Source organism: Octopus bimaculoides, chromosome 10 (assembly GCF_046866305.1).
Source record: "Octopus bimaculoides isolate indiv1 chromosome 10, ASM4686630v1, whole genome shotgun sequence".
In the NCBI taxonomy this organism is placed as follows: domain Eukaryota; kingdom Metazoa; phylum Mollusca; class Cephalopoda; order Octopoda; family Octopodidae; genus Octopus; species Octopus bimaculoides.
In genome coordinates this window covers 83071397-83093896 of record NC_142937.1, presented here as the reverse complement: position 1 = coordinate 83093896, position 22500 = coordinate 83071397, and the positions used below count along the sequence as shown (strand labels likewise).

The following is a 22500-nucleotide window of genomic DNA, read 5'->3' as shown; positions in this document are numbered from 1 at the left end:
AAAATCAAACACTTGAAGATAAATTAACTTAACAAGTGTGCAACAAAAGATTGGGTTGTAGAGAATTTATTTTGCATAAGTGTTTTAAATTATTCTCCTCCTTGTCTATCTATCTATCTATCCATATATATATATATATATATATATATATATATATATATATATATATATATATATATATATATAAGCATTAGCTGTTTTGAAGCCTACAATTGCCTAAGTAATTAATTATATAAACTATAGGAATGTTAATATTGTGCTCATTACATTACAGCAGTGGATGCACAGAGAGAGAGAGCGAGAGAGAGAGAACAAAGAGAGAGAGAGAGAGAGAGAGAAAGAGAGAGAACAGAGAAAAAGAGAGAGGAAACAACAGAGAGAATTAGAGACAGATTTAGAGAGAACGACTACTAATATAAGTCTATTGTTCCTGGGAAATCTTAATAACCATCTGTTATAATAGGGGAAAAATGATGGGGGAAAGGGATACTTGTTTCCATTGATTTCCCTTGGAGTTAGTAATTTCAAGTGTGCAGCATCATAAAAGTTGCTGTGGCAGCTAATTCTTGGTTTGAAGACAAAATCATTAAAATACTCAGGCAATCCTCTATTGTTTCTGTAATTAACTTCAATTGATTTTTTTTTTGGTAATCCCTTGCCCCCATATATGACAAACAAAAAAAAAAAAAAGAAAAAAGTAATTAATAAGCAAGCAGCTGAAACAATCTATAAGAAACAAAACCTAGAAGCAGCAGTAGCAACAGTAGAAGCAGTAGTTGTAATCTGTTAAAAACAAATTGAAAAAAAATACCCCAAAAAAACCACTGAAGATGACATAATCTAGTTATTTTTATTTTATAAAAAAAAAGTACACTACATCTATACAACCGTCTGTCACCATAAAATCTTTCCATATAAACATATATATTGCAACCTGAAAATATAAATACCTTACACTATGCATACGTATGTATGCAAATATGTATGTAAATATATATACATTTATATATATATAAATAGATAGATAGATAGATACATATATACATACACACAGGCATATATGTGCATACACACAACACCATTTCAATGGGTACTTCCTTTAATATAATATAGCCCTCATCTCTTTAAAATATCCCTCATACATGTTAATATGTTATCAAACAGAACCAACTGTTGACTCCATACAAAACTAGAAGCAAAACTCATTGGGTCACTAAAATGTTTCCGAACACAGTAAAAATTGGAATCCTGAAGTATACACAGAAACATAAATACATTTACATATGCACACACACAAACATACACAAAGGGAAATACTGCATAATAAATTTGAAATCACACTGTGAATGAACTATAAGTCATTCAAAATGTGATGGATGAAATAACAGTGTCTAATTAAATTTAAAAAAACATTGTTACTTCAATAAAAAGAAACTAAAACATGCCAACAAAAAAAAAAAACCCTTCTATCAAGGTGATAGGCCTGTAAGAAACAACAGCCAAATTTCCTTCAGGCCATACCCAATGCCTTAAAAAAATAGAGAGGTGGATGTTACTGTTGCATTGTGTACATTCTGAAAATAAGATGGAATGGCTATTGCTCCAGTGCTTTTGATCATGGGGTCTGCTTAATTACAACTAATTTCAGGCTAAACTGAAAATGCAAACAAAAGTTGAAAAATAAATTGTGCAACTGAAATGACCAAAGCTTACTTTAAAATATACAGCTGTTTAACCCGGGTCAGCCCTGATGGAGCAGACAGTATTTCTGTCATAATCACCAAATTGTTATATATATATATATATATATATATATATATATTGTTTGTTTTGTTTAGCTAATCTATCAGGTACTACAGTTATCCAAAGTGCCCTTCCCATTATAAGATAATAGAGTGGGACTTCAGGAAGCATTCTTTATTATTCTTACAGATCAAGCAACCATAACCATGTTGTTGGTTGATCATGAATGAGCCAAGGAGTAGCTTACACCAATGACCAAAGTTCAGGATATAGGTACAGAAGAGAACAAAATGCATTGCTGATTTACTTTCAACCTTTTACATTCAGAGTTCAAGTCCTACTATAGCATATTTGCCATCAAGCCTTCTGGTATCAATAAAATAAGAAGCAGCCAAGTAACAATGTTAATTAATTTTGATTCTAACATAGATGCCACATTTTCTTTTCCCACTAATAATGCATAATCGTTAATTCCTTTTGAGCTTTCATCAAGTTAAAATAATGGATTTTTTTTAATTTTGGAAAAAATATATGATGAAGGTATGGTACATACAAGCCACAAGAAAAAATGTGGATACAAGCATTAAATGGACAGACATGACAAGATCTAAACTGAGACACAATGCAGGAAACTGAGAGGCATGTACACACATACTCTGATGGATCCTCTTAACATGGTTGCCCAAGTTGTAAAAATAGCACCAGCCAAATCTTCCTCAAATTACATCTTACTGCCTTGAAAAAAAGAAAAGGACGCTATTTGGTGTTGCAAGCCAAGAGGAATCTAAAAAGACCGACCTGAAGCTAAACATCAACATTATGTTTAGCTTCAGTTAATTAGCACCATGTATGCATACATCCAAACATACAACACAAACCATAATGTACACACAGATACAAACAGTTAACATGTACATGGACACACACACACACACATTACAATCATTCAGTATGCATGCACATACACACTCTCACAAAATTTTCAACTATAGCTATTTCTTAAAATGCCATGTTACAGCACTAACTGGAACTAAACACTGGAACAAAACCTTATGAAATAAAACTTAAACCTAAAGATTTATTAATTTTCTTAAGAGAAGCAAAACAAAACAACAAACAGGATAAATCATTCTATTGATTGTAGTTTTTATTTAAATTCCTGATCAAAGACATTCAAACATGACCATAGCATCATTTATTTCAGACATAGTCTATCTAGTACTACATTAATCTGTGCGTCTTTTTTATTTTATTGTTTTAAGACAAGTATGGTCTTCAGCTATTATAATTACATTCACAACTGGGATGCATGATAGGAATATTTTAAATTAACACCAGTATTTAACTGGTACTTTATTTTATCAATCTCCAGGAGATGAAACACAGGTTGACTTCAGAAAGATTTGACTTGGAATGTAAGCAACTGTTCCTAAATAGGAAAGAAATTTTGCTTTGGCCAATCCACTGCCTGAGTGATATGAGGGAGATTTAACTGGTATTTCCAGCAGATAAAGTAACCTTGTAGAGGTTCCTTCATTGGCTCAGTCCTGCTGATTTCAAATATAATTGTAAAAATATAGTTACAAAATTTTGAACATCAAGCACCCAATACTTTTCACACAAAAACATACATGTGTCTGCAACCATTCAGCTGCATCCAACATCACTGCCAACCAGAACCATCACCACCCCTAACATGTTCAGCACCACCCTCACCACAAAGTAAGGAGGGCAAGAAGATGAATTTAGTTCTTTTGTAAATATTTCATTAAAGTATTTTCTCACCTAACATTCAAAAGATATGGCAATATGCTACAAAAGATACTTTCCTGAAGTCAAAATACACTGTGTATACATGTGAACAAACACACACACACACATTATATATATAGGCGCAGGGGTGGCTGTGTGGTAAGTAGCTTGCAACCAACAACATGGTTCTGGGTTCATTCCCACTGCGTGGCACCATGGGCAAGTGTCTTTTGGTAGGGCCGACCAAAGCCTTGTGAGGGGATTTGGTAGACGGAAACTGAAAGAGGCCTGTCGTATATATGTATATATATATATATGTATGTCTGTGTGTCTGTGTTTGTCCCCTCAACATCGCTTGACAACCGATGGTGGTGTGTTTACGTCACCATAACTTAGTGGTTCGGCAAAAGAGACCGATAGAATAGGTACTAGGCATCCAAAGAATAAGTCCTGGGGTCGATTTGCTCGACTAAAGGCGGTGCTCCAGCATGGCCACAGTCAAATGACTGAAACAAGTAAAAGAGTAAACGAGTATATATATATATATATAATTATTACAAATTAAAAGGGTAAAGGTTTATCAATTTATTAATAAATCAACAATTAATAATTTTTACCAAGCCCTTCGGTATGTAAGCACCATTATCGGTGGAGAACTTATTTAAAATATATATATATATATATATATATATATATATATATATATATATATATATAGATAGATAGATAGATAGATAGATAGATAGACACACACACATGCACACATAAAACTATATAAACACATATAGCAACACTCAGACATAACATATAAAAAGAAACATGTATGTAAACATATGTTTGTGAGTGTGTGTGTGTGTGTGTGTGTGTGTGTGTGTGTGTGTGTGTGTGTGTGTGTGTGTGTATTCTTCAGATTGCCTTCACAGGCTGGTGACTCAGTTGATATAGTGAGAGAGCAGCAGTGAAATTCCTAAAGGAAGGAAAAGCACTGATGAAGATACTACTTCTAGCTATCACTAACAGTGAAAAGTGAAACATTTGGTAACTGCCAGAAATGATAACTAGAGATAAGGAACACACAGGCACACAGGGCAGGTATTCACACACTCAAACACACACACACACACACATGGCAGGTATTCACACACTCAAACACACACACACACAGAGCAGGTATACACTCAAACACACACACAGGGCAGGTATTCACACACTCAAACACACACATCAATGTTCCAGTAACATCAAAACTATAAATGATTTTAACTTCAGCAAGTATTTACTGACATATACACAATTTACCTTCCCCCTTCCTCTCTCTCTCATACACACACACACACAGAGACATACGCACACAGACACACACACACACACACAGACAGACACACACACACACACACACTATTTTTATCATTACATTTGCTAGAGAATGATCCTTATTTATTTCAGGCACCAATTCTGTATTGAGAGAAGCCAGAGTGCCTCTATGTGGTTGCACAACATGCTAGAAATAACAGCCAAATACCCCCCCTCAAAACCACTACCTATCTTAAGAAATGGAAACAACAAATTTTGGATAACGTAGTCCTACGTTGAGATAGTACAGGTTGGAATGCTTTCGATCGTAAGTCTCCTCCATCAGGTCTGAATCAACAACACTGCAACATGTCTTCTGTGTCAACACACAGATCGAACATGGGTTCTAATTTAGGCTCATGCAGCAATTTTGAGGGAAGGTGAATTAGTTGACTGATACTCAACTTTATTGACCCCAGAAGGATGAAAGACAAAGTTGATGGCAGTGGAGTTTGAACTCAGAATGTAAAGAGCCAGAACGAATACTGCAAAGCTCTGACACTAATGATTCTTCCAGTTTTATGCTTCAGGAAATTATTATTATTTTTTCTTTTATTTTATCCACTGCGGATATTATAAAAGCTTTTTAGTGAGATGAGCTACTGTCAACAATATTTCAAGATGTAATAGTATAATGTAGAAAAGTAATAGCTGACCACTCTGCATATTAGTAATAGCAGCTAAATCTCATACTACACCGAAGCAACTAATAAAAAGATACAATGGATAGTTCAGATCAAATTGCATTGAAAGAAAAAGGCTTTTTGATCACTTTGGGAAATTTATAACTAGGAATTAATATATACTGCTTATCAAGTTGATTGGGACTTCAAGTTTTGCCTAGTTCAAGCCATCTAGATCTTCACAATATATTTGACTCTACTATCAATATACAGTCACATCAACAGTAAAGCTCAACTGTTATTCCAAAAAGTGTTTTAAAGTAATATAATTATACTGTCTATATATATATATATATACTGCTCTCTATTAAATTCGACTGTCTTCTTGAGGCAATGTCTAATAAATACATAGGGAATGTTAACTCTTTTGATACCAACCTACCTGACACCACCCAGGTTTTGTGATACAATCTTCGTTTTAAAGTAATCTGAATAAAACCTTCCATAAAAAGAATTCAAATAAATTTATGTTCTAAACATCAGCTTAAAAAAAAATGATAAAAGTGTAAAATTCGATTCTTCATTTTTTCCCCAAAAATTAATTAAAGTATCAGTAGTGTATTTCAACAAAAATATAGTAACAAAGGAGCTGTCGTTTTTTTTCTGACACTACTAATTCTACCAATCCACCAGCATAATACTAATATAATAGCTTTTAATTTAGGCACAAGGTTAGAAAATTCTGAAGGGAGGGGTAAACCAATACCATTGGCCTTGTTAATTGGCAAAGTTGACCTGAACAGGACTAGAACTCAAAAATAAAGAACCAGTAGAAATACCGCCAGGCATTTTCCTGATGTTCTAACAATCCTAGCAGATTGCAGCAACAAAAAAAATTTTACTAGCAGCAATAAAAGGCAGGTAATACACACACACACACATGTAGATTTATATGTGCGCATGTGTGTGCATACACACACATACACAAAGAGCTGAAATGACTAATACTAAAAGAAAAAAAAAGGAAATGTAACTTCATATGATGATTTCGAGAGTTCCATTGATTTAGTTAGCAAACTGAACAATTAAAAATTAAAGCTTTAGATGTTTTATCAAGTTAAGGGAGAGATGTAAATGATTTTTAACAAAACAAATCACTGCCTACTAAGGCACACACACTGTGAACAAATCAACAATGGAAACTTCATATAGTCACTTAACATGCTAGAGATAGCAAACAGATTTCCCTCAGATCACATACCATGCTCTCAGGTAAAAAAAACAAAAAAACAGAATGGTCGTGGTTGGAATACTTTTGATTATAGTTTACTTAATTAGGGGCCCAACTGAAACTAAACTACACCAACATACAATCTTACAGGAAAAAAAAATCCAATCTTTCGCACAGCACACAGAACAAAATACACAAGAATTCCTCCCCAAAAGGTGATATACAGGATGAGCGTTTAGCTATTCCTAACTTTTTACTTAATTACCTAAAAGGGGAAAGAGGGGAGTGTTTGAAGGAATAAACCTTATACAAATTTTTGAAATAAAAATAAACACCCATGATTTCAGGTGAATACAGAAAAAATAAAATTATAGCAAAACCTGAAATGAAAGTTAAGAACCAGACTTTGCGTGTGTGAAACAAAGATATATTTATCACCAACAAAGCTAACTTTTCTTCGTGTCTTATTATTTATAACCGCGTATGGGGAACGATGATGTTGTTGATGATGGTTTTATATATTCTTTTCACAATAACAATCTTTTATTGTCACAATACCAACATAATGAAAATATATTGAAGATTTCTAACATTTTCATAATAATAATAAAAATAACAAATGACAAGCATCAATCTATTTATTAGAATACATGTGGTAGCAGTAGGGAAAGGTTTGGGAGAGAGGGATCCACATAGCTTATGCAGAAACTCTTGAAGAAAAAAGCAAACAAAAATCAATAAAGATTTGAGATGTATCTGTGAGTGAGCATGTGTGTGTGTGTGCACCTGTGTGTTTGTAAGCTAGGTAAACCATTTCTATAGGAATGTTGTGATATGTTAAAACAAAACAAAAGAAAAAAAAATTAAACAAAAAATTTAAACAATACATACTAACCAGTGGGGCCAGTTAATCCCAATACTGATTCACTTGAAGGACCATGTCCATTTTTATTTTTGGCCAAAACTTTAAATTCATACCTGGTGTTTGGTTTGAGCGGATGTACTATATATCCCCTGGTTTTTTTAACATCACCTATCTCCTTGAATTCCCTGTTGCTTTTGTATGGCCGATATAATATAATGTATGATAACACATCTCCTGTATTAGCTTTATCCCATGATAATTGAACCGATTCAGATTCAATGTGCGATATTGTAAGTTTCGTAGGTGCAGATGGAAGTGAAGCATCAGCAATAGCCATTAAGTCAACTGTAATAATAATTATTATCATTAAAGAATGGAGACTGAGCCTGTACGCTCGCTTCTCCTCCATGATAATAATTGATACAGCAGAGGAAGAAAACAGAGGTAGCGATGACAGTGAAGTAGTACTACAAGCAAGGTAAAATCCTGACTTCACACTACTGCTAGAATAGTGTGGTGTAGCAGTCACATTGAATCACCTCTAGTAGTTGCTTGTCACAAAACCACTGCCACAAAATGACAATTTATTATTATTGTTGTTATTATATATGATATGGATATATATATAGATGTATCTATATTTATATTTTCTATGTACAAAAATAATACAAAAAAAAAAAAGACAGAAAGTGCTAAATCCTACTAGAATGCATGTTTTTTAGTGATTGAAGAATAACACATTATTTCCAAGTTGGCAGGAGGAAACACACACACACAACTGAAAATGAATGAGGCAGCATGACTGGGGTAAGATTTCATTCCACTTTGATGATACAAAGACTTCACCACAACTTAGAAGAAGCTTTATCATTGGTTGAGGTCTAAGACCAGCTGCATGAAATTGTCATTTTCTCTGGTTACCATGGAAATATTTCTTCAGTACTGACTAGTTACTAAATGCAGATCCCCACAGCAGGGCTGTAAAGGAGAAACTATACCCATCATCTAAGTATCCAGTCTGCCAACCATCCAAAAGGGACCGTATCAGCAGCAACAGTAGCAGCAGAGAGGTAAGATTTTGGTACAGTGTATAGAAAGCTAAAGAAGCACATATTATAAAGAAGTTAGAGAATGGTAAAGGGGTTGTTAACAGAAAACAGTAACTTAGCATTCACTTTACTGAAGTAACTGGCATCAGGAAAGTTCAGCCAACTAAATTTGTTGCTTGTAGGTATCTGAGTGTATGTGTGTATGCTCGCATGTTCACACAAAGATATATATGTATGTATGCTTGTATGAATATGTGTATGTGAATGTCTCTTCCCCTGTATGTATATGTGTATATGTGTATATGAAAATATATACATATACATACAGAGAGAGAGAGAGAGGCATACATAGAGAAATGGAGATAATCTTTTCATGACATGAATATACTTTTATGAAATTGATGAGCATTGTATGACTGTGCAGGTATCAAAATCATACATATTTTATATATGTGGCTGCATACGTAAGAAATTGTTCATATTTAAGTAAAATTTGAGATGTATTTTTATGCAACTAAATTACTGTAAATTGTATTGTACCTGGACACTGAATTCTCTCATTCACAACATGAAAAAATATAGTGCAGTATATATGATATATATACATATATATACATACAGGGTTGGCCAAAAGTCACCTGACAGTAAATCAAAACCATTTAATTCCAAGATTTATGTGTTTAACAACTGAATAAATTTAATAAAAACATTTAAGTATGAAACATGAATTTTGTTCAAACTGAAGTCCTTGAGCGACACATTTTTCCATTCGAGTCAATACAGAATTACAGATAGTATTTATAGAATTTTGATTTAAAAGGCCAACCCTATATATATATATATATATATATATATATATATATATATATATATATACATACACAAAGATAATATATATACACACATGTATGTTTACACATGCATATATATATATATATATATATATAGACAAATATATGATAGTAACAAAAACACGTAAACATGTGCGTGTGTATATACATATATAAATATGCATATGGGGGGGGGGCAGTATATATATATATATATATATATATATATATAGACAGATATATGATAGTAAGAAAAACTCTAAGGAAAATGAACAACAGTGTCCAAAGAATTCCCCACCCCTCAGTGTATATATATGTATATATGTAAACCTACATACATATATATTCACACACATACATAAAGTTATACAAATATTTTATACAAAATCAAATTCAGGTATCTATTCTTTATTCTATGTGCCCTATGTGATCTTTATAACCATAGTGTTCGGGGGAAAGAAAAATGGATTATAAAACACTACTTCACATCATAGTTTTTCCTCATAGTTAGTTTGAAATAACTGTCTGTACACACACACATTTATACATAAGCATACAAGTATACAAACAAAACCATACATGCACACATATAAATATATACCGATACACACGTCTCCCTCTTTCTCTGTATATCTATATATGTGCACATGTACACACATACACATTCATTCATATGTATGTATATATATATATATATATAGTGTGTGTGTGTGTGTGTATATATATATATAAATGTGTAATTATGTCTGCATACATATATCAAGCCATGGACAATGGACATTAAATGATGATGATATATGTATGGGGGTGGCATGGTAAGAAGTTTGCTTCCCAGCCACACTGAGCCTGGGTTCAATCCCATTGTGTCACTTGGCAAGTCTCTTCTACTACAGCCTTGGACTGACCAATGGCTCCTGAGTGAATTTGGTAGACAGAAACTGAAAGAGGCTCCCATCCCTTCATATATAAATGTGCATGTGTGTGTGTTTGTCTGTCTTTGTGTTTGTCACCCAACTTCTGCTTGACAACTGGTGTTGGTGTGTTTACATCCCTGTAACATAGTGGTTTGCCAAAAGAAAGAGACTGATAGAATAAGTACACTACTCAGACTTGTTCACTCGAAATGCAGTTTATATTTTGAAACACATTAAAAAATATAAGCAACTTTAAGTGAAGTTAAGAGTCAAATTTAATGTGAAAATGAAATTGACCATAAAAGAAATTCAAGTTTTGCTCATTAGTTGAAAGCATAGGCACAAAGACACATACACACACACACATCATGAAGTACTTCTAAATTTCATACACATTGTTTACACTCACACACACGCATATCATCATCATCATCATCATCATATATATATATTTGTACACTTTATATATATTTATTTAAATAAAGTATCTTCATGTAAAATATATGGTCTACGATATATTTGTATGCATTATAAGCATGAAATATATACATGTATGTATATAAGAAATGCACAACATATGCATGATACACATAAGTATGCATCATATACATACCCATATGAGTATGTGTGTATGTGTCTGTACATATATAAGTGTGTGTGTGTGTGTGTATATATATATATATATATATATATATATATATATATATATATATATATATATATATATATAGTGTGTGTGTGTGTAACTATATACATGTATCACACTGCTCTCGCCTACTTTGTGTGTGTGTGTGTGTGTGTGATTGTATATATATATATATATACACATGTAATATAGATACAGCATCATCGGCATTTTTTAGCCTTCACTTTCCATGCATGCATAGATCAGTTGGAATATGTGAAAAGAGATTTTCTACAGATGGATGATCTTGCTGTTGTCAACACTCAATAAAATTCCAAGTAAGGTAATATGTCCTCATGACCAGATATGTCCGCACGGAAAACTGGAAGCATACCGCTTGTGTGGCAATAACGCTCATTTACAACCACCATGCTTGATCAAGACAAAGAGACACTAACACAAGCTCTCTCTCTCTCTCTCTCACACACACACACACACAAATATCTATATACTTTGTATATATATTTGTATGTAGGTAAACAAGCACTCTCATGCCAGCCTTCATCAGTTTCTGCCTACCAAATTCACTCACAAGGCGTTGGTCGGTTCAGAGCTACAGTGGACGGTACTTGTCCCAGGTGCCATGCAGTGTGGCTGAAGCCAAAATCAGGTGTTTAGTGAGCTATTTCTTAATCACACAAACACACATACGCCTTTATGTATATGCATATATGTTTATGTGTGTGTATATATATATATATATATATATATATATATATATATATATTTTCCCCCCTCTCACTCTTTGGGAGAGAGGCACAAGCACATACACAGACATATACACACACAGCAGTAACTTCCGCCTACCAAATTCATTCACAAAGCTTCGGTCGGCTCGGGGCTATAGCAGAAGACACTTGCCCAAGGTGCCACGCGGTGGGACTGAACCCGAAACCATGTAGCTGGGAAGCAAGCTTCATATATATATATATATATATATATATATATTTCTAACAAAACTGTCCGATGAACGGGAACGTGAAACTCAGAGTAACGGTTTTTTTGTTATATTTCTGCTGCTTTTAAATAAAGTATATATATATATATATATATATATATGGGGGGGGGGGTCTTCAACACATTTCAGCCCTAAGGTTGTGGCTATGCTGGGGCACATAAATACATATGAAAACCTGAACACACTTGTATGCACCGATATATATATTCATATACAAAAGTTTGTATCGTTGGTATATTTATACTTTATTTGAATGTATGTGTGTGTATGCACATACATACTGATGTGTGTGTGTGTGTATATATATATATATATATATATATATATATATATATATATATATATATATACATACACACATACATACATACATACATACATACATATATATATATATATATATATATATATATATATATACATACACATATGTATATACATACATACATATGTATGTGTGTGTGTGTATCTTTTTCTTTCATCCTTTACTGTTTCAGTCATTAGACTGTGGCCATGCTGGAGCACTGCGTTAAAGAAATTTTAGGTGAATGAATTGACCCCAGTACTTAATTGTTTTTGTCAAGCCTTGCCGAACCGCTAAGTTAAGGAGACATAAACACACCAAGAGCGGTTGTCAAGAAGTGGTGGGAGACAAACATAGACTTAAACGACACACACTATATATATACATATACATATATATATATATATATATATACACACACACACGAGCTTCTTTCAGCTTCTATCCACCAAATATCCACTCACAAGGCTTTGGTCAGCCCAAGGCTATAGAAGACAATTGCCCAATGTGGTATACAGTGGAACCAAGTGGTAGAGAAGCAAGCTTTTTGTGTGTGTGTATATATATATGTATGTATGTGTATTTATACACATGTATACACATGTATGTGTAGGCCGTTGCCAGTATCGCCTGACTGGCCTTCGTGCAGGTGACACGTAAAAGCACCTACTACACTCTCTGAGTGGTTGGCGTTAGGAAGGGCATCCAGCTGTAGAAAATCTGCCAAATTCAGATTGGAGCCTGGTGTTGCCATCCGGTTTCACCAGTCCTCAGTCAAATCGTTCAACCCATGCTAGCATGGAAAGCGGACGTTAAACGATGATGATGATATATGTATGTATATGGGGGTGGCAATATATATATATATATATATATATATATATATATATATATATATATATATATATGGGAGAATATACAAATAATAACAACAGACGAGGACAGGTGGTGTAAATAACAAAAGTATATATTAGTATGATATATATATATATATAGACATATATATGTCTATATATATATATACATATATATGTCTATATATATATATAGACATATATATGTCTATATATATATATAGACATATATATGTCTATATATATATATATAGACATATATATGTCTATATATATATATACATATATATGTCTATATATATATATAGACATATATGTCTATATATATATATAGACATATATATATATAGACATATATATGTCTATATATATGTATATATAGACATATATATGATAGTAAGTGAATAAAAGTAAGAGAGGGAGCGAGAGAGAGAGAGAAATATATTCTTTTACTCTTTTACTTGTTTCAGTCATTTGACAGCAGCCATGCTGGAGCTCCGCCTTTAGTCAAACAAATCAACCCCAGGACTTATTCTTTGTAAATCTAGTACTTAGTCTATTGGTCTCTTTTGCCAGACTGCTAAGTTACGAGGACGTAAACACACCAACATCAGTTGTCAAGCGATGGCGGGGGACAAACACAGACACACAAATACATACAAATATATATATATACAACAAGCTTCTTTCTGTTTCCATCTACCAAATCCACTCACAAGGCTTTGGTCGGCCCAAGGCTTTGGTCAGCCCAAGGCTATAGTAGGAGACATTTGCCTAAGGTGCCACACAGTGAAACTGAACCCGGAACCATGTGGTTGGGAAGCAAGCTTCTTACCACACAGCCACTCCTCTGCCTATACAGATAAATGTAACACATATAGATATGTGTATGCAAAAGTTTTATATGTTTGTGCTTAATTATAGGTGTGAGTATGTGTGTCTGTAAGTAGACACACTGACATATAATTCGGCAAAAAAATAATAGAAAGAGTACATTGAAATGGACCAAGGAAGTGGAGTATCCAATGTTTCAATCACAGCCCTTCTTCGGGGATGAAATGACATGAGGTGGAGAAAAAAAGGAAAGACAGCAGTTTTACATTGTCTATATATATAAGAAACTGGTTGCAACTGATGGGGAACACAAAACAATGTAAGCATGCATACATAAGCATGATGTAATAGGAGAGAGAAACTAGATGAGAGAGGGAGGAGAAGACAGGAGATACATATATATATATATATATATATATATATATATATATATATATATATATATATATGTACATTTATGTATGTATATATGCATATATATATATAATTATATTATTATGATTGAACACTACTCCTCCATTTCCAAATGTATATATATATGTATGTGTGTAAATATATATGTGCGTGTATATATATATACATGTATGTGTATATATATATATAATAATATAAATAATATATAAATATATGCATATATACATACATATATGTACATACCTACATATATATGTGTATATACATGCATATATGGGTACAGCACATCAAAAAAACGTAGACACAATGAGAAATGAAAACATAAAAAACAAAAACATAGAAAACAAACATTTTTCAAACAACGAAAAAAACAGAGAAATGAGACATGCAACATAAAGAACATTCCCTTCATCAGTTGTCCCTGTTTCATCTACGCTTTTTGAAAGTAAGGACAATATGCAACTCCGTTAAAACAGTCCTTCCCGCAAAGCAAATTAAAGAAAATTTGGGATTTTTTGTGGAGGGTGAAAGTGGTAACAAAAACAGGACAGTGAGAACAAAACGGTAAACACAAACGGTGAGGGCTGTCAAGCCGTATGTATATATATGTGTGTATATGCATGTATGTGTATATATATATTGGGAAATTCTGTCTGCGGATGTGTTTTTGGAGTTGTTAGCTAACTCCTCCTACATCATTTTATCGATTTTGATGAAACTTGACATGTGAGTAGAACTCATATCTGGAAACCTCATGGCATACTCAGATTGTTGAAAAAAAATCGATAATAGGGCCCCTGGAAGGGATCTTAATATATAGTCAAGGGAAATAACCCATTCATTTTCCTAAATTATTTGGTAAAAATGAAATTGAGAATGCTTATTTCTTAGTATTTGAACTGTTAGAGTTATTTTCGCAATTTATCCAGTACAACCCTTAAACAAGTATATATTATTTTCCTAAACAATAGATCCACTTATTTCATATATATGGATTATATACACACACAAGCATACATAAATTAATACATATATACATATGCATGCATAAAGTATATACACATACATACGTGTGTGTATCATCAATAGTTCATATATCCAGAAGAAAAGCTCACTCTAAAGCATTAGTGCAGTAATATAGCCTTTCAAGAAGTTAACTGTTATGAGCAGTCATTGAGCGACCATTGGTTTCATACCTATAAAGCACTTAGCGGTATAGGCAACTCACCAGAAGTAGATAACTGAAGGTGCACCATGCCTTCAATAGTCACTCTGTTGCTGGCCATAACTTCCTAAATAATATATTAATATATATATATATATATATATATATATATATATATATATATATATATACATACAAACACACACATACAGAGAGAAAGAGAGAATGAAACTGCAACCACATGGTTTTGAAGCAAGCTTCTTAACTAATCAGACATACATGTTTACACACACACACACACACACACACACACACATGCGTATTATATATACATATACTCGTACACATTATATATATATATATATATATACATATATATACACCCATATAATACACACACATATTATAAAAATATTAATGTGTGTGGGTGTGTGTGTGGGTGTGTGTGTGTATACATATATAGAATTGAAAATGTGCACCAGGAAGTGAGACATGTTATCAAACAGTTTGGGAAGAGTATATAATTTTCACACTCCACATCGAAATGATTTAGGATCCAGAGTCACAATGACAATGGTGTATATACTTATCGGGATGATAGTGATGAACATATATATCCATATACACAAGTCTATCCACATACATAAATATAGATAAATAATATATACAAATCAATATACATACACACACACACACACACATATAAATCTGACACGGAGTGTTATAAATACATAATATAGACACATATATTTATATATACACACACACACACACAAGTATAAATGCATGTATACATATGTAACCAGTGCTAGTGCCACATAGAAAGAATCCAGTCTGCTCTGTAAAGTGGTTGGCATTACAAAGGGTAACCAGCCGTAATATCAAAATCCGCTGCAACTAGATAAACAATGAGATTTTCATAAGCAGAAGAGCTGGGCTTATTTTAACTTCAAGCAAAATAAATCACTCAACCCTCTTTCAAACCACAATAATGAAGAATTTGTTCCTTAAAATCCCAATCATCATGAGCAAGTGTCAGCTATAGAATTTCAAGAAACATCTAAAAGAAGGCACATCCCACTTCAAAGAAACTAACCTATAATTTCCTGTAAAATTTTGTTGAAGAATTGTTACACCAGTGTATAAATAAACAAGGAGATACGAAAAGATAATATTTATGCTCACTTAAAATTGGATGTTCTAAGAGAACACATAATACTGTAATAATTACCATGTGAGAACTTGTTGATATCACTAGTGGGAGATAAATCAACTGCTATTGTAGCTGTTGGGACAACCAGATCATGTGATTTTGGCCTTCCTTGGCCTTGACAATGGTAGATACCCAAAGGCTAGCAACAGCAGTGATCTCTTAACTACTGATACACATAAAATCTCAGTGCTTAATTAGGCACTGGTGTCGCAAATAGATAGTGGGATAATTAAAAATTAATAGTGACAAAAGCAGTATTAATACCAAAAAGTAATATTTATATCCCCACATGAAAGTTGATGTTGTGTTAGAACACAGAGTGCTGTGATAGTTATCTGGAGAGAACCTCTTACATGGAACCATGGAGCATAATAACTATTTTCTAATGAGTTAATACCATCATTACTTAAATTTTTCTTATTGTATGACACCCAGAACTTCCCTGTATGTCTCTATGTACACACACACTTAAGAAAGAACAAACAAAACCACTCCTATGAAATACAAAACAAGAGTGGGATATTTATGCAATGAATGCTACTACAATTTAAATTTTTAAAAGAAAACATTTTCTTTTAACTTTTTAACATTAAAATAACAAAACCTCTGATAAACAATGACGTTCTCGAACAGAAATATGTGTATGCCTTCTTTTAATGTCAATCAAATAAATTTAAAGAAAAAAGAAAAACTTAATCAAGAATGACAAATGCCTAATTAAGCACACACACACACGTGCTCTTTCTGCCTCTCTCTCTCATCCACATATAAAAATATGGCAATGAAGTTTGTGTTGCAAGGGAGGTAACTTGCGACAATTATGAAACACCGTGGACTCGAGATCTTCTAGTTATCGCTAATTTTTAAAGTAGTTATTTCCCTTGTACGTACAAAAAATATTTAAGAATCAAAACAAATTCATTTGTTAAATAAATACTACTAAATATTCGTTAAACAAATACTCAATAACTACACTTAAGTTTCCACAACTACAATCAAAATAAAAAACAATATGCTGGTGAGATAACAGGTTGTACACAAAATATCTCAAATTATAAACTGCTTTGAAACCTATACTTTGTTCCATCTAAAATAGAATAAAAATTCTGATACTTTCATAGACAAAGGAGCTAAGTGTTGTACCATGGTGTGCAGCAGATTGCAAAATTATAATAGTTCTCAGAAGGTGACATAAAAACTACTGCATGTCAGAAACACAAATAATATATTGATAATGAACAGAGAGAAAAATATATATTATTTTACCATTTAGCTAGAAAAAACAAATAAATAAATATAAATATATATATATATATATATATATATATATATATATAAAATAAACTCCTTAACGATTTAAAAATAAACTCCTTTTGTCAACTTAATACTTCAGATATAAACATACAAATGTGAGTAGAGGAAAAAAAATGTGAAATCAAAAGATATTGAAATTTGTACACATGCATTAAACTAAAAGAGAAATTTGCTTCTGGCTTATGTATTTATGTTTGTGTGCCTAAAGTTGATATTCTTCAAGGAATGTGGTCAACTAATCAATAAGTTTGTAATCAGAGTATGTAATTTCATACTGATAATGTTTTATATTAGCTTATATTTGAAATTCATTCATAAATTACACACATACATAAAGCACAATATTTTTGTGTGTGTATCTATGAATGAATATGTATGCAGATACACATGTATGTGTGTGTATACAAACACATACACACACACACATGCATACATGTTTAAAAAAGCATTTGCAAAATACACAGAAAATACATACATTACTAGATGTATTCACACATACAACATTCATGAAAATATTCATATCCAATTGTATATGTATGTGTGTTTAATATACTCACACATTCACATAAATAATATAAATATATATATCAACTAAAATGTTTCTGAAATATGCTAATATGCAAAAGAGGTTCTTGTAGACTACCTACTGCCATTCACCCTAAACTACAAACAATAATAAAAACTAATATTAGAATTATTTGCCCTTGCCAGGTCCTATGAGATAAAAATATTACTACTGAGAAATAGAAAATCAGATGTTACTTATTAATTAAACTATGTTATAATTGAGAAATGATGGACATATGCACACTGAGAAAATGCCCTTTATTTATAATTCTCATTTTGTGTGTGTGTGTGTGTGTGTAACGATTTTGGTGAATTTCACATGCCACATGGAGGAGTGACCTGATGTTCTGACAAAACATCATGAGAGAGAAACAAATTTTCCCAACAGTGAAAAAATGTCCATCTTCACACATTTGATTCTACTTTTGCACACATAAAACTTGAAGCAAATTCTTGAACTTCACTGAATATTTTTACCATGCACACAACTACCATTTTCTTGCTTTTTTTTTTTTTTTTACACACACACACACACACACACACACACACCTACCATTGCACATATATATCTACACGTTTGTATGTTGTAGCATGAGACAGAAATATTTTCATTGAGTAAGCGCTTTGTGTTTTTCAACTAAATCTTTGCAAACTGCACAGTGAACATTCATGGTATGTCAGTTACATTCATATGATTGATATTATAAATTATTATATTATAGGATTACAAATTTCACAACAGTTTCTACTCTCAAATCTTTAGAACAGTAATGTAATGTACAGCAAAAATTTGCGCATATAAAAAAAAGTGTTTTAAAAGGCACACATGTATTGAATGTGATAGTCTGGATGCAAAATGGTTTGTACTTTTATAGAATTGTTAGTTCTGGGTGGTTTTTTTTTCATTTACAGAGAGTAGTCATACTTCTTGAAAATATTTACTACACTTTTACTGGGGATATAAAAATAAGATCAAAGTTAGGAAAAAACATCATAAAATGATGTGGAATTGTAAAATATTCATTTGATAAAAGAAATTCTGAGATCATCTAATAATTGCAGGCTTCACTTACTCAGGAAGCATTACTCACATAAACTATTCTCTGGCTTCTTATTTAACTAACAGTTTCTGAAAATCATGATTACTTAGCAAGAAAAACCCAGAATTGTGACAACAATGTTTATATGTTTCAGTAAAATTTATTTCCAGTGTTGTCTGAGAAAGATGTTGTTTACAAAAGAAATTCATTCTCATCAAATTATTTTTTTCAGTTAATATTTTTACCCCTTTTTTCTCTTGTTTTTAATGGTAGATTTGTTCCAAAGAGATGAAATAACTATTACTAGGATAGTTCTGATCAACATATGTTAAATTACTCAAAATATACAGTAAAGAACAAATACATTCATCTAATGGTATTAAAATTAATCTCCAATACAAGGGAAGTCACTCCACTGATCATTTAATTTATATTATTTAACGAAAGGTTTAAAATTTTTGGTTCATAGTAAGACAGTGGATTTTCTTCAAATTCATTCAAAAATTACTTTACTACTCTCAGCATCTTCATTCATTTTAGAATAAACTTAAAACCAAAGCCAATAAATTAACAAGTCCGAATTTCATATACTGTCTCAAAAATAGTATTAACTTTAAAATCACTTGCAAATAAATTTGCTTATCCAAAAATATATAAATATTCTAACAAGCATTGCATACTACCACTTGCAAAGTGGACAATTTGGATTTCATTTAATTGATGTTATGATTCATATAAATAATATTGTGAAACAAATTTGAGAAAAAAGAAGTTAAATTAGTCAATGACAATGATTTTCTTCTAAACAATGTCTTTCTCAAACAACACCTATAACTTTTTTTCTTGTTTTACCTGTTTTTCCAAGCTAGCACAGATTAGATATATATGTTACAGCCAGATGACCTTCTCAATGCTAACTATTCCTTATTAGTCTATCAACTGAGGGATCTATAAACTCACATGGCTTCAAAAGCAAGAAGCAATTAGACAATTTATTGATCTGAAAAATACCAACATCAACATCATCTTAATGTCCTAACTTTCACAGAAGCACAGATATAAAGAAACACACACACAATAGACTTCTCTTCAGTATCTGTTTGTCAAATCCACTGACAGAATTTTTGTCAGTCTAGAGCTACAATAGAAGACACTTGCCCCCAAGTGCCACACAGGAGAACTGAACCTGCAATCACATGGCTCGGAAGCAAACTAAACACAGCTGAGAAAATTAATTTCAGAAATATACAAGATTTGAAATGCTTTGAAAATTCCATGTAATTTGTTCTCTCTAAGTTTATTTCTTGGTGTGTGCTCAAACACTGTGAAATACAATAAGCTTTGTAAGATGTTCAACAAAGCAGGGAATAGCTTATGACAGTAATACAAACCCACCAAACCCTATAAAACGATGGTTATAAACATACGAATAACATTCTAAGATTTTCATTATCAAAACAGTCTGTGAATATTTCACACATTTTGCAATAAAATATTTTTATAAAACTGTCTCGTTCTCCTTCTACACACCCAAACAAGGTGTAGTAAATATATTCATTAAGCATGATCTCCTTATGTAAACAATCTCTCTTCAAAAATGACAGCTACAAGATGTAAACACTATTTGACTATCCCAGTCGTAGTGCATTTGGTGGTTCCAAAATTTTAGCATCTCTCGCTTTCCTACTACATTCACCTAACTGTTATTTATATATATGCATACACACACCCATCTACATAGATATATAATTTTACTGTATGTTCCATTACTATCCCACATATTAACAGGACGTAACTGCAAAATTAGTAATAATGACTTTTGCAGCCCTATCATTTGTTATTCACAAACATATGTATATGTAATTAAACATACGTATGTGTGGGGTATATGTAGTTGTGTATGAGCATGCATATGTATTAATATATATGAATCTACATAAGTATGTGTGTCTATGTGTATGTCTATGCGTGTGCATATATGCATATATATACATGTGTATGTAAATATGCTTAAATGTGTATGCACACATATTTATGTAAATAGATGCACATGTATAAATATACACACACACAAGCAAGTATGATGTTATCTATGCAGTTTTAAGTTTTTAATTATCATGCTTTATATATATAAAAGGTAACACCATATTACTGATTATTGTTTATATTAATAACTACTTAACAATTTGTAACACTCATTTGCTTGTATCAACATTATTCAGTAAAAAAATATATAAAGTTAGACTCCGTACGCTTGATAAAGCTTTGCTAATTTTTTTGGCCCCTTATTGTTTTTATACCACCCATTCAGCTTTTTATATTGTGTTTTTATGTATTCATATATTTTATTTCTTCAAATCCTTTTTCCTGCTGCATGTGTTTGGTTGCATATATTTTAGCATTTATGATGCAAACATATTTAAAAAAAAAAATTTTCAGACATATATGGGCACATATTCATATACAAGTGTATATAAATTCATGTATTAGTAAACTATTGGCATACATTTATCAAAGTATTTATATAACCATATATATTTCTAAGTGTATATATTTATAATCAGGAAAAATAATTCTTCTAAAACACGATACGTATTTATAAAATTGCTTCACTGTTATTATTTGTTTATATGTCAAATATACTGTACAATATTACCACAATCACTTAGGACATTCAATATATCCTTCCTTCTTTCTACATTTCATTGTGTGTGTGTGTGTGTGTGTGTGTGTGTGTGTGTGTGTGTGTGTGTGTGTGTGTGCTTTCTGAATGAAAATTTCTGCCCAGCCTC

General features: G+C 32.0%; 1 protein-coding gene and 1 long non-coding RNA gene across 45 annotated transcripts in view; one reads left to right on the top strand and one right to left on the bottom strand.

The window, feature by feature from the left end:
• LOC106871599 (tyrosine-protein phosphatase Lar) overlaps window positions 1-22500 on the bottom strand; it is a 591306-nt gene that overhangs the window by 126006 nt on the left and 442800 nt on the right. For 4 of the 42 annotated variants that reach the window (XM_089358895.1, XM_089358897.1, XM_089358896.1 and 1 more), the window contains exon 1: window positions 7598-7991. The exons of the other annotated variants lie outside the window; for them this stretch is intronic. In XM_089358895.1, the coding sequence (XP_089215021.1) occupies window positions 7598-7976 (379 nt within the window). In that variant the 5' untranslated portion in view covers window positions 7977-7991. Of the gene's footprint in view, window positions 1-7597; window positions 7992-22500 lie in introns of those variants that run through there. 42 annotated transcript variants of the gene reach the window in all.
• LOC128248924 (uncharacterized) overlaps window positions 8128-22500 on the top strand; it is a 126972-nt gene continuing 112599 nt past the window's right edge. For all 3 annotated transcript variants that reach the window (XR_008265079.2, XR_008265077.2, XR_008265078.2), the window contains exon 1: window positions 8128-8637. This is a non-coding gene — a long non-coding RNA (uncharacterized LOC128248924). The remainder of the gene's footprint in view (window positions 8638-22500) is intronic.